We start from the raw sequence: 14,244 nt of genomic DNA, 5'->3' as shown, positions 1-14,244 counted from the left end.
CCCAAACGAGTCAGATACCTCTCCGGCTATTTTGACGCTTAATTTTGGCAAAACCATATGAATTGACGGTTCTCATGGTAAAGAGAGACAATTCTGTCTTTGCTGCGAGACATGTTGATAGACTTGAGCGATTCGTAGTAATGCTGCCTAAGCTCGATTCCTGCCAGTAGAAGACAAAAGATTACTCCTTAAGATTTTAATTCTGTTTCTAATGACCCTTGCAACTTCTAGTTTTCCGATCCGATTCCGATCACATCCCTGCTCTTACTTGAGTAGTAGTATGGCTCTAAATTTTCATAACTTTTCCTACTATTTGAATGTCGTTAAAGTACAACAAGAAAGTATGACTAAGAAATAAAAATGAAAAAATAAAATGTGAATTCGCTTAATCAATTTTGTCGGAAAGCCATGCCCAACCGTTATTTGCCAGAGTTCTTTTCGTTTCACAATCATACGCTGCCAGAAAATTCACAAATAGATTAAAAGAGCGCAAGTTGTATTACCAGAATTTATCCAGAATTTGTCGCAGGAAGAACATATGATCCATCGTTGATCGTCCTTCTCGTCAGCCATCACATCCAACCACTAAAAAGGTGATTCCTTTTCCATCCACATCATATGAATCACTCAGTGGGCGTACAGTCGGCAAAGAACAGGCACTTTGTGTTGCTGCCAAAGCCAGGCAAGCCACGGGCGACCCAGCCTCGTATAGGCTCGCATATGTTTGCTGGATTCACTCATGGAAAGAATCATCCTTAACAAGCTGACGAAATACACGGAGGGCGAGTGCGGACTGTCCAAGATGGAGTTCGGATTCCACAAAGGAGCATCGACAGTAGAGGCAATTCGGACAAAGCTTGAGCCGAGAAAGCATCTAAACAGAAGCGAAGGGGAGATCGATTCTGCGCTGTGGTCATGTCAACGTCGGCTGTCCGACAATCAGCACGAGACATCTACTATCTAGTGTTTCGTCGTCAATACTGCGATATGGGGTTCCTTCCTGGGGTGCGCCGCTGAAAACCAAGCGGAACCGCGAAAAGTTGAACAGGGCATTCCAGATGGTAGCCGTATGAGGCACGAGCGCGTACAAAACAATATCATTATCGTCGAGATAATCCTCATCTGCATCACCCTGGCGGAGGATATCTAGTACAACAATCGGAGAAACGCCAGAAACGCGAGGAAGATGGTGAAAATCGAATCTATGGCGGGGTGGCAGCAGGAAGGGGACAATGCGGAGAAAGGAAGATGAACCTACCGGCTCATTCCAAATCTCTCGACGTGTGTTAGAAAGCACGGAGAGGTGAACTTACACCTGATACAGCTCCTGTCGCGTCAATGCTGCTTCAGGAAGTATCTTCATCGATTCGGATACGCACCGTCATATTGTGCCCGGAGTGTGAAACGTCAAGGAAGCACCGGATCATGTGGCCTTCGAATGTCTGAGGTTCGAAATGGGAGGACCGGACATCAATTCGGGCAATATCGTCTACAGAATGACTAGCGACTTAAACACGTGGAACGCGGTCAGCAGAGTGGTGACGCAGATCATGACCGCCTTACAGCGAAAATGATGCGATGCGGTTTAGGAAGAGCAATCACCGCCGGAAAACTCTCCGCTAGAGTAGGATGGATCCAACGCCGGGGACTAGCCGAGTAGACTGCATCAGAGCACTGGGTATGGGTCTTCGGGATGTAAGCGAACCGGACTTCACCCAAAATCACCGGACTAACCACGGCACTCTACCGATTGACCCTAGAGAAATACAGCAAAGAATCGGTATCGGCAGAACTTCTTTCGCCGGTGACTAGACTGAATAGATCACAACGAGACACCACCAGTCGCGGGTCGTTGGGGCACCAGCGAACCGGACTCCTTGGTCCACCGGAATCGACGAACTGACCGCGGCACCTGACTGGTTGGCTCGGTTTCGGGAGATCTGCTCTCGCCGGATAATTCTCCGTTGAAGTAGGCTAGGTTCATCGTCAGGGACTAGACCAAGTAGTTCGTGAACAAGTCGGGAGCTCAACGAGAAAGTAGTGCTATATGCCACTAGAAAGGAGCCAAAGGGCTGCGATGCTGAATGGCACCGGATAGAGAGCCAAAGAGCTTCAGAAGTTGAGGTGCTGAATGGCAAAAGGGAGCCGGTTTGTAGTGTCGAAAGGCCGAAGGGCTCAGTAAATGAGACAATCGAGAGTTTGCCGCCCAGATTGTCCTCGCAGGGGAAGGGCATTAATTTTCGACCGACAGCTAGCTCTCTTAAATTTGATGCTTTGGATTTACAATCTTAAATGATAACAACTAGAATGGTTTCTTCTGCTGAACTTTCAATATTTAATCAAATGTACGTCTAACGTAAACGTTTTCTAAAAAATCAGCTTATTGACCCATTAAATGTTTCTGCTTCATTTAAACGTTACTACCATATTGAGTATACGAGTCTCTTCTTCTCTTGCAGGTCTGGGCTTCCGACCGATGCCCAAGGAAGATATCGTTGACAGTACGTTAATTTGGTACAAAGCATCCGATAAAGGAAACATTGAGGCCTGGACAAGACAGATCGACGAGTTCCTGGAACGTACGTATACCGCCATATCAAGCATGCTTATATCTGCCCATGATTCATAACATAAATCTGATCCCCCAAACAGCATACCTAACCGAAGAAGACAACCGCGTTGATTGCTCGTTCGATAGCAAACCGCCAGCTGGCAAGGTCTGCAAGGTTCCGATGAACGAATGGGGTCCTTGTACCAAGGCGAACCGATTCAACTTCAAGAAGAAGAGTCCTTGCATATTCCTGAAACTTAACAAGGTAAGTTTTGTCAGCGGGATTGAACCGCTCACTCGAACAGTACTATTTTCAAATGTTCTTTCTGTGCAGATCTTCAACTGGGTCCCGGATATGTACAACTCTACCGAAAATCTACCAGAGAGCATGCCAGATGATCTCAAGGAACACATCGGTGCTGAGCTTGGCCGAGGTGACAAAAACGTAAGTTATTAATGTTAAGTTTATTGATGAATAAATTTTAAAAGAACAATCTTTGTTTTCCATCGTAGGCCAACATTGTCTGGGTTTCGTGCGCCGGTGAAAATCCCGCCGACAACGAACACATCGGCCCAATCAACTACATCCCACGTCGAGGATTCCCGGGATATTACTTCCCGTTCAAGAACATCGAAGGCTATCTGCCACCGATCGTCGCCGTGCACTTCGAAAGCCCCAAAAGTAAGTGATGGCTAGCGTTATTTACACAGCAGCCGATTGCTAAACTGCACCTCGTTCATTTCAGATGGTGTCCTGATCAACATCGAATGCAAAGCCTGGGCTCGCAACATCCACTTTGATCGGGCGGACCGAAGAGGGTCCGTCCACTTCGAGCTGATGATTGATTAAGAGTCGCGGCCATCGTCCCTAATAGCAGCTGGCAAGAGCAAAGCAGGCCGTAGAAGATGAGTCAAGGTGCAGGCGAAACAACACAAAACCTGGGCAAGTAGAAGATCGAACAACAAAAGCAGTAGAAGAATTACCGAAACTCTCACACAGCAAAAGCAACAAGATCTGCAACCAATAGCGCGAGAGAAGATAAATTTAAACGATTTCTAATTGATTGAGCATTGATTAAGCGTAATTTAAGAACGTGAACATGTCAAAGAAGGGAGATAAAATCGGAAAAGTGAACTCTACAAAGCATGAAAAACAAATTTAGGTGCGATCAATAATTAATTTAAATTATAACATAAATACAGCAACGTAGACACTAAACAAGAATTAAAAAAAACATTCGCGAAACATCATCTCGTTTAGGACGGAAACAAATAAATAAATAATTAAAACAAGAAACAATTGACACATGTACAGCTCTTAAGTGTATACTCATACTAGAATCGCGACACAAAAATATCCCAAAAACATAACAAATTGCTAGTCAAAGAGGTTAGCGCAGACGAACGCGAAAACAGAATGATTCAATGGGACAGTGTTTGGAATGATGGAACAATTGACTGAGAAGCTGAACAGTAACTATATCTACACAAAACACATACACTTTGACATACATACATACACACAGACAGTGAGACGAATGTTGACGAATTCTTCTAAATAAATAAGGCTAGCGATGGCAGGTGTACTCGTTTCGGAAGTATTTTAGAAGTGATTTGAAAACGCTGAATCAGTTTGTTTTCGAATCTAGAAATGTGTACAAACATGAGAATTAAAACAAAAACAAAAATCGGTGTAAAGATCGGCAAGCTCGAAAGTAGGACGAGGAAATATTATTTTTTTGTATGAGTCAAACATAAAGATGTCAAGCTTTTATAGTGATTTAGCAGAATACAAATCAACAACTTGCTAGCCGAAGAGTATCGATATATTTGTGATTGGGGCGAGATCGGATACATTATGTATTTATTTTTGCTTCAGTTTCACATTTCAAAACGTCAAAATGTTATGATATGGAGAATATAAAGTCACAAATATATCTGCGCGAAATATCAACAAAGAAACGGCGAAAACACGAATCTTATAGGAGTAACAATTGATCCAACAGGTGAATAGTTGCTAACTAAAAAAAAAACTAGTGCATACAAGCAGTCAAAATCATCTGAATGAGAAACACGTTTAAGGGCCTCTTTCTATTCTTACACTCACTGCCCAACAAAAAAAATAAACATAAAAATGCCCAAGTAAAGACAAGTTCATGACCTTACTGTAAAGAGTAAAATTGATTTAACAAACGAGCGGAAGTAAGCAGATATGAAGAACATATAAGAAACAAAAGATCTAATTCGATGTAATTTAAACTTAGGATGCAAAATCGGATGCATAAGAAGTAAACAAGTAAACTTGATCGTGTAATTAGGTACTTCGTCATTAATACAAAAAAGTCAATAGATTCGAGGAAACGAATGTCACGCGGTAGACGATGGTCATTATCAGGTGGGGAACTATTTGCCTCTAAGCAAGCGGTCATTTTGAAATGATCCAAGATGACCATGGCGTGGAGCGAATACTGTTGTCCCCCTCCCCTTTACGGAAGTGGGTCGTCATTATATGGTGACCGGAACAGTTGATTTGAGCATGTGTATGAATCTTAGAGGCAAAGCTATTTAGTTTGCAAATAATAACAATTGTTAAAAGTATTATTAAAAAAAATATTGGAAAAAATTGATAGGAAAAATTGACAAAAAAAATATTAAAAGTTGAGCCTCGTATAAATAACACCTAGCGAAAACAGAAAGTGGGCGGAATGAGAAATAAGGAAAAACATCAAACAAACAAAGCTATAATTGAATGTTATTGATAGTGCACCATGGCATTTTGAATGTGTTGATCTAATTCTGTTCAGGTGTGACATGTTCGCTTCCGGCTCGTTTTCAACAAAGAAAAAAAGATGGCGTTAGGCATACTTCATGGCAATTCGTGTGTAGTCGATTAATTCCAAATTAAGGTAAAACAGAGTTTGTTCAACTAATGTCGTCTCCTTATTTCCGTTATTTATTCATTAGTATTAAATTATTTATTTGTGGTTGACAACAAAGAAATATTTTGTTCCTTTATAGTTTTCCTAATATAAAAATTACAACTTTTGCTTGGGTAACGTGTTCATATATCGAATACTGCAAAGAAACAATTTAATAAAGTTGATGAATCTGTTTATGTAACACATAGAATAACTGTAATGAACGAATAACTAAACGATAGTAAAACACACAGCAAAAATGAGAGAAAACAATAGAATGCCACACCGTGGTATCCTTACTTTTTGAGCTTAGGCTAAATAGTTTTATATGAACTTAGTCAATATTTTAAAAATAAACGAAGTGAACTATTGAAAAGTGAAACTTTATTTTAGTGGATATTGAGTTGTTTGGATTATATTAAGGATGCTACTGAAGATAACATTTATTACAAGTGGTATGTAAAATTGATTGTGGCTAAATTAGTAGACCTATTTTGTGTTATTTCTACATTTACCGCTGAAATAAAACGTGTTTAAATAGCTGAAAATGTGTTACAAAAACTGGAAAGTATACATATAGTGAAGCCAGCTCGAAAAAAAAAATTAAACAGTGAAACTGATTGTTACATTTAAACTACCGTAGAGATAAAGCAGATTAATATGCTCCCGTATAGAACATGCAACAGCTACACTACTTTAAAAAAAAATCCAGTTAAGGCAAAGGAATCAGATAGAGTTTTACTTAGCAGGTCGCAGGGTAGCGTCGCTTACAGGCAAACCACAATATGCAAAAATAATGGCATTTAAAGGGGTTCTTAACGCATAACATAGTTTCATTCACCTACAACAACAAGCTATTAAAAACACCCACCACATACACACGATTACAGCTAAACGTAAAATATGAAAAATATGAAGAAAAACATACTAAAAAATAAACAAAAACAAGCAACAATGTAAAGTTATTATATCTTTTTAATGAAAAATTATTGAAATAAAAATCGAAAAATCTATAGAGACGATTTGTTTGTTTGCTTGACATTTATTTCATTAGCATGGTAGGGTAAAGTGCGCCTATTTTCAATCCAATCCAATAATTACTCGGCCTACAGCAGTAATTTTCAACCGGAGGTGAATTCACACCCTGGGGTAAATTAGACTATTGCTAGGGGTAAATTACACGGGATAGATTTTAAATTTAGAGCGCTTAGAGACAGGTTTTTGAATTGAAAAATTATGGTTCCCATCCAACTGAAAATCATTTTTTCCTGCCAGGTTAAGGATGTAAGAAATTTTCAGAACGGGGTTCATCATGGGGATCAATATTCGGTACATGGGACAAAAAAGGTTGAAAACCACTGGCTTACAGTCAATGGAATGCGTATAAATTGGCATCAACAGCTTTGCTTCGTTGTTAAGAATCAATCTAATGACAAAAATGTTTTGAAAATGGGTAAGTGCTCGTGTGTTTCCGAAACAAAAACTCGAATCGAGTGCTCCGATTATTGCCCTACCATTTGAGTTTTGAACAAAGATGACAGACGCTGCTCTAACCCAGAATCACGTGGATAGTATAGGTAGAGCTACCCACTCGAAAATAACCGAGGGGAGAATTATCCACTCGAAAGTTTGGAACATCTCAAAACCTAAGAATTACCACATATGTGTCTCGCGCACCAAATGAAAGCGTCTGAAATTCTCGATGTACAATTTATTTTTTTCTTCAGATACAAATTTCTTTGCTTTACAATTTGAATTTCTTGAAATGTGGGATAATAATTGGGATTTGCTATAAATTTGAAATTATTTTTATATTAATTTTAAGCGGAATACATTTTGACACATGTTCATCTTAAAACAAGATCACTGTCAGAATATCATTAACCGAATCGCTGACTGGCCTCCTTCGGATCCGCTGGGAACACTTGAGGGACCAAATTTCCAGGTAGCTGCTAACATATCAACCAAAAGAGAAAAGCTTAGCTTAGCTTAGTTCACCGCCCGTGAGTATCCGTGATTGATCAAAGCCTGTTGAAATTGCATATTGAACCAATTGTATGATGTTTGGGAGTAGTACATCATACTCAACGTGCAACCTAAAGAGACTTAGATTATAGTATGATCAATAACGCAGATGGCCATGCCCATGCAGGTCAATTTTGGGATGGGAAGGAATGTTAGTTCAACACTTGTGACTGTTATGACCGAGGAATTCTCTACATCATCACAAGTGTCACAGGGTAAGATTGGTATTAGCAGGAAGAGAGATGAATCAGGATATGATTTAGCTAAGTACTCACGCGCTTTGTCTTTTCATTTTAGATCAAAGTTTAGATTTAGATGTGACGTCCAGTAGAAATATGAATGCCAATCGAATAGACATTTTATTAATTATGCTTCCACGGTGGCGTTACATAAAATGATAAAGCCGCGTGGAATATATTAGACGTATCTATTCATCTAAAGACAGTGTGATCTTAGAAAAGTCGCTTGCGATCAATTTCCGATAATTCGAAACGAGCAATTTCAACTCCGAATAGCCGGCCATCGGGAGTATTGCTTCTTATTAACACTTCAATGATCATTTCCAAAATTTGCAGTACAAGTATACACAAAGTATAAAAGATATCCCAAATGAATCTGAAGAAAGTTCCTGCGAATTGTTATTAACAAGTTGGCATCTCCACTCTCCTTATCAAACACGTTTCCAAGATTGGATTAAATGCCAAATTGCAAACGACATGTTTATTATGCGTAATAAATATAATAAATAATAAATAACGACAAGGGCTTTTGATCCATCGGCGGCCCAGAAGAAGAATGGAAGGTAGAAAAGCAAAACTGACAAAAACCGACTACCATATGAGCGGTTCAAACTCGATAGAGTGAGGCAGAGTACTGCCCTGGATGATTTTGAAGAAAGAACCAGGAGTGCGATTTAACGAAGTTTTTGCTTCCGATGGCCCTACATTTTCTGACAGAGTGAAGTTCTGGAGTGTTGAAATGTTTACCACTGTTTAGGAGCAAAGGTAGTACAAAGCTAGTGGTAGACCTTCAAGAGACCTCAAGAAGTCACTTTTTGAGGTATTCGTCAATGTAGATTTGTCGGTAGACGGTTTCATATTGAATAAAAGAAATTGGCTTATTTTGACACATCTACAGATCGCTTATCACACAAAAAACTTTGTGTGCAATTCGACAGCTTCATCTTAGGTCAATTCAAAAAATGTCCTTCTTGAAAGTTTGCTTTTTAAATACGGTGCTTAAACCAAATCTTTGAAAGTTATACCTGGCGTGGAAGAGCCGGTATATTAATATATGCTGCTACTTAGTGTAGAATTAGACTTCGTCCTTTACGGCTATTGTACAACCGCCAGAAGAAACCTAAAACGTTGGTGACTATATGTCAGTGATTCACTCAATATAGAATCAATAAAGGCTATGATGCAAAACCTTAAGGTCTGTCCAAGTTAAGTCTTCGGTACGAATCAATACCTTGACCTAGGAACTCCTAGCATGTTGTTAGTCGTCTCTTACGATATGGGAGCAGGTTCCCAGTGGTTCTACTCTTGGCTGAAACAGTGCGAAAAAAATTTAGCCCGCCTTTCTATCAACCAAAAGAGAAAAGATAACTAAATTTGGATGTTTATCGTGTTCAAAAATATGTATATGATCGAGGAGATCGAAGATAGCCAGAACATCTCGGACTGAAGCGAGGCCGAAGGGATTCGTTTAACGAAGATCTGGTGCCCCACTAAGCACATAACCAGACAACATGTTTAATGTCGTGATAACCGTCGACACAAGCCATGACCCCAATACGCCGGAAATGCGCATTCAACGTATAATGATTGGAAACGACTCGAGATATCACCCGAATGAAGCCATTAACCCCATCCATCCCCTTGTAGCAAGGTTCGTTGATACCTGACAAGAATTACTGAAAAACTCGTTGAAGCTACGCGATCTTTCATAAATATCATCTTCTAATGCCCAAGTGTCACCCTTCTCATTATAATTCTAATCTAAATGTCCGTCTTCTCATTACCCGGAATGGAGTAACACAAAGTAATTAAAATTAAGATAATCTGATGATCTTTCATATGAAGCACTCAGAAGCTCCTATATTTTCTCAGGAAATACAAGAAGTGCTTTCCATGCTTCTTCGAATGGAGGGACTCGTTGATAAATAGGGGAGAGTGGGTACGCTTGATCCCACTTTTGTTTTTTCTCATAATTTTTCAATGAAATAAAAACTTCAATTGCAATATTCACCATCTTGTAGTCAATTCGAATTGTAAGAGCTATGAATAATGTGTAAATCCGAATGTTATATCCTGTCAGTAATATGAAGAGTTTTGAAAATCATGCCAAAACGAGGTTTTTGTAAAAACGTGTAGTAACTTGATCCCCCGCCTACTAGGGCTAAAGAAACAAAGCACACTATGGACACGAAAGTTCAGCTAACCACCTATCCTGACAAATTGATTAATAAGACTACCTTTTTAGATGCACGACAAACTTTAACCACAGTAGAAAGTCAAGACAAGTATTTGCGGTAAATCAGTGCTGTTTAACTGGCTTTTTCAACCATCAATAACTTTCACCATCATTGGTTCACGGAAAAACATTTTAAATCAATTAATAGTGCCAGGTACGTTATGGAAATGATGTTTTTCTAGTTCTATACATTTTGAAAGTATTTGAACTAATGATACACGGTGTTCCTAAAACCGTTCTTAACAAAAAAATGACCATAAATTTGTCATACGGCATTCGAAAGATACAGTATCCAAGCATCTTCTCAGTGAATTTCAAAATGATCCATCGAGGGATTCGAGAGAAATTGCAATTTGAAGTTTTATGACACGTTTCATAAGGCTACCAGCAAACACCCACGGGTTTGGTCCTATCTCTACAAACAAATTTTTTTTGTCTACTTATTTAGTACATGGCATTCGAAAGATATAGTATTCAAGTATATCTCCTGCAAGTTTGAAAATATTTCATTGACGGAATCGAAATTTATAACGGTTTGGATGTGGTATGCGGTCATAGGTGGGTTTTCTACCAGACTTCAAGCGTGAATCCATGTTTGTCCATTGACTATTTAGATCGTTTATACGTGCCGCGGTTTTTAAAGGAAAACCTGACCATTTAATTACATAAATATAATGTACAAAAGGTGTAAATTAAAAAAATGGATAAAAGTCGGAATGTTTACTTCAAAAGGCCATATTTCAATGGTTTGTTGACCGATTCTAATTATTTTTTCATTATTGAACAAGTAGACGTTTCATCGTTAATTTTCATTAAGAAGAATATATAGGGCTAGTTTTTTGTAGGGTTTTGACGTCTTACACGCAACGCAAAACACATTGCACGCAACGCAAAATACATTTTGATTTTCTATTTCGATGGAAAGAAATGCATTTAATTTCGCTGATTTTTAAAAATGCATCACAAGTGATCTGCCCCTAGGGCAGATCACTCTAGAAATGTATAACAAATTTGCATCAAATTAGAAAAAATGCATTTAATTTCCATTTTTGCCTTAACCTTGCACTCCCTCACAGAAAAGTGTGTTTAACGAACGTCCTACGCTGATTCACTTTTGATGGAAAGAAATCTAGAGAAAATTTTCAATAGGACGTAAGTAACATTGAGAGCCTCTCTTTGTTTACTTTCTCTTTCGTTTATTACAACGTCATTACAACATTTCGCACTAATTTTCCAGTACAAGCCGACGGATTTTACTAGAATATTATGCAAAGAGTAGAGTAGTAAATGTGGAAATGGCCGCGTAATGAACAGAAGAGAAAGACCCCAAAGAGAATCTCTCATTGTTACTTATGTCCTATTGAAAATTTTCTCTAGAAATGCATTTAATTTAGCTGATTTTTAAAAATGCATCACAAGTGATCTGTCCCTAGAGCGGATACCTTTTTTAAAAATCAACAACATATTTGATAAATTAAAACAAAATGTTAGTAATTCTTTTCAGTACAAGACGCTATATTCTAATCGTAATATTTCTTCATTTCAAACTAAAATTTTTGTTATTTTGACACTGATTTTCTTTGTGTGTTGAAACTATAGATATACCTTTTTAGTTTATTACTAATGGAAGTAGTCATTGAATTTAAAAAATATTTCTCTTCAACTTATCGATAAAAGGATGTTTGACACAAAACCGGCTTTTGTTTAGATCCTTTTCTTGAAAAATAACAATATTTGTTTGATTTGAATAAAATATTAGTTGTATAAACGTCAGTGTGATTCAGTAATAACATTGCTTTACTTCTATCAATTAGTTTTTTATTGATTTCAACGATGGTCTAACTTGTTTATCAAAACAACTAATTCCTGAAGCAAACGTATCAATCGTGCTTGTTTCCGAGGAGTTGGCTCCAAAGCAAAAAAACTTTTTTTCGCGATTTGTTCCACCAATTTTATGTGCACGAAATAGCAGGTAAGTGGAAATCGTTGACAATAATTTTTAAATTAAACATATTTGCAGTCAATTCTCAGTGTGAAAAAACTTGCAGAACTAGTGCTACTATTCTATTGGCATAAACAGGAAACATTTGTCGGACTACTGATAGCAAACAAAAACTGTTGCTACTGCTTCGGTTTCGCTGCATTACTTTGGGATTATAATTAACATCCATAATTTTCTATTTGTACACGCAGAAAAAAAATACGTGAATGAGCAATTTTTGGTTTTAATTAACAATATGTTGAAACATTTTCTTTTTTGACACAGTGGCAGACCACCAACTGCATTGAAAATGCTCAAAACTATTGATTTGCACTTACCACCAACTTGCAAAAATAATATAAAACTCATTCCCATAAAGTCGAAAAATTTTCCGTTTTGACACATTGACGGACCCCCCTTTGCATTGAAAATTTAAAAAACTATTGATTTATCCTTCAATATAAACTCACTCTCATGAGGTTGAAAAATTCCATCTTGATTCATCGATGTGCATTGAAAATGTCCAAAATTATTGACTTTCAACAGCCAACAACTTACCTTGCAATATGAGATTCATCCCCAAAATTTCCTTTTTGAACCTTGGCGGACCCCTTCCCCGCCTTTGAAATTTTCTAAAAAAAATGGTTTTCATTTGCCGACAATTGCCTTCAAAATAAAACTCATTGCCATATTATGGAAAAAATTTCCATTTTGTGTCTCAAAATTGTTACTAGCTCACTAGCGTCAGGTAGCCCTCACTTTCTCAAGAATTTTGTTAAAAACATTTTACTAAATTATCAATGTTTTGGGATACATTACAATCTACCATGCATTGAAAGCTCATACGCTCACTAGCACCGCATGATGCGAGTATCCCAAACTAATCTGTCAATATCGGGCAGTCTCTGACGTCGCGAGAAACTATGTTGAAGACATCAATTTGGAGATACTGAAATAATAATATGTATGCTTACTAGCCCTTGTCGTCCTTAGAAGCCTTAAAGAAAACATCATTTTCCCCAATTATTAAATTTTCGTAACAAAACGTAACCTAACATGTACTAAAAGTTGTATTCTCTCTAGTGCCACCTAGTGGCTGAAATCGGAAATTATCTATTCGCTGACGAATATTGCTGAAGACACCACACTTCTAAATTATCATGATCTCGAGATATAGAATTTGAAAAATAGTACATGCTCACCAGCGCCTGCCAGATCTATTTCAATTTGATTCGTCCATAATCGCGTAGCCCTTGACCTCCTCTAGACTTTTGAGATGTATTATATTCTATAATATGCTGGTACATTCACTAGCGCTACATAGTGAGAGATCCCAAACTAATCTATCACCATACTTTACTTTACTGAAGGCAGTACTCCTCTGAATATTCTCGTTATTGAAGAATTATTTTAGCTCTGCCAGGTGGTAGAATTCCGAGTTGTTATTTCCACCATCCCAGAAGCTCTTGACTTTCTGGACAAATCTTCCTGAGACTTTCACAATTATCAGTGTTTCGAAATATTTCACGTTAAACCCGTTCAATGATAGTCTCATTCACGACGAGAGGCTCGATTTATTTATTTATTCTCTTTTGAAGCACATCTTGCGGTACAGTTCTCAACTAATTGGATATCCAATTACTTTAAATTGTAGGTCTAAGTAAGCACAACAACTTTGCCAAAGCAAGTATGGCGCTAAATGTTAACGCAGACGAAATATTCGGTCACCGCCCCAATTAGCCATAATCCCATAAGCTATGGAATACCTATTACGCGGATTCCTTTTTCACACCCCAGTTATTCGCGTAGTAGGAGTGTGCTCCAAATCTATGGAAATCGGTAGAAATATGGAATTATCGGCAATTTTTCTCTGATCGTCTGTAAATCGCACGGAAGCCCAACATCGGTAGCGCTACCGTTCAAACAGTAGATCTGGCCTCCCTGCTTCCATGATGCACCAGGTTGCACACCAAATGCACAAAAATGCAGCCATCATCATGGCGGTTCATTTTACCGATTTCACCGTTATGTCATCAGCTGATCCGCTGGCTGCGTTGTCTGCGATTATAAACGTTCGAGAGTGTGCGTGTGTTTTTGTTTCCATCCTTCACCACACCAGTGCAGTCAAACAGTTCGGCCAATAGTCCGTCAAACGTCAAGCCATTTCGATGTAAAATCGCCCAACATTTAGCAAATGTGTACCGAACTTACATCAACAGTGTACTATCACATTGAGCAAAAATAAGAGTGAGAGAGAAGAGAGTGTTCTCGTTCTACAAACAGCATTACGACGT

General features: G+C 38.2%; 1 protein-coding gene across 4 annotated transcripts in view; it reads left to right on the top strand.

The window, feature by feature from the left end:
- The window catches only part of LOC131679168 (sodium/potassium-transporting ATPase subunit beta-2), a 78,915-nt gene extending 72,429 nt beyond the window's left edge, over positions 1-6,486 (top strand). For all 4 annotated transcript variants that reach the window (XM_058959804.1, XM_058959802.1, XM_058959803.1 and 1 more), the window contains 5 exons: positions 2,460-2,579; positions 2,653-2,816; positions 2,886-2,996; positions 3,065-3,233; positions 3,298-6,486. In XM_058959804.1, the coding sequence (XP_058815787.1) occupies positions 2,460-2,579; positions 2,653-2,816; positions 2,886-2,996; positions 3,065-3,233; positions 3,298-3,401 (668 nt within the window). In that variant the 3' untranslated portion in view covers positions 3,402-6,486. The remainder of the gene's footprint in view (positions 1-2,459; positions 2,580-2,652; positions 2,817-2,885; positions 2,997-3,064; positions 3,234-3,297) is intronic.
- Positions 6,487-14,244: the final 7,758 nt, after the last annotated feature.

This window comes from Topomyia yanbarensis, chromosome 2, assembly GCF_030247195.1.
Source record: "Topomyia yanbarensis strain Yona2022 chromosome 2, ASM3024719v1, whole genome shotgun sequence".
Lineage (NCBI taxonomy): Eukaryota > Metazoa > Arthropoda > Insecta > Diptera > Culicidae > Topomyia > Topomyia yanbarensis.
Note: the sequence above shows the minus strand (reverse complement) of the source record. Positions and strands in the feature narration are given on the sequence as shown.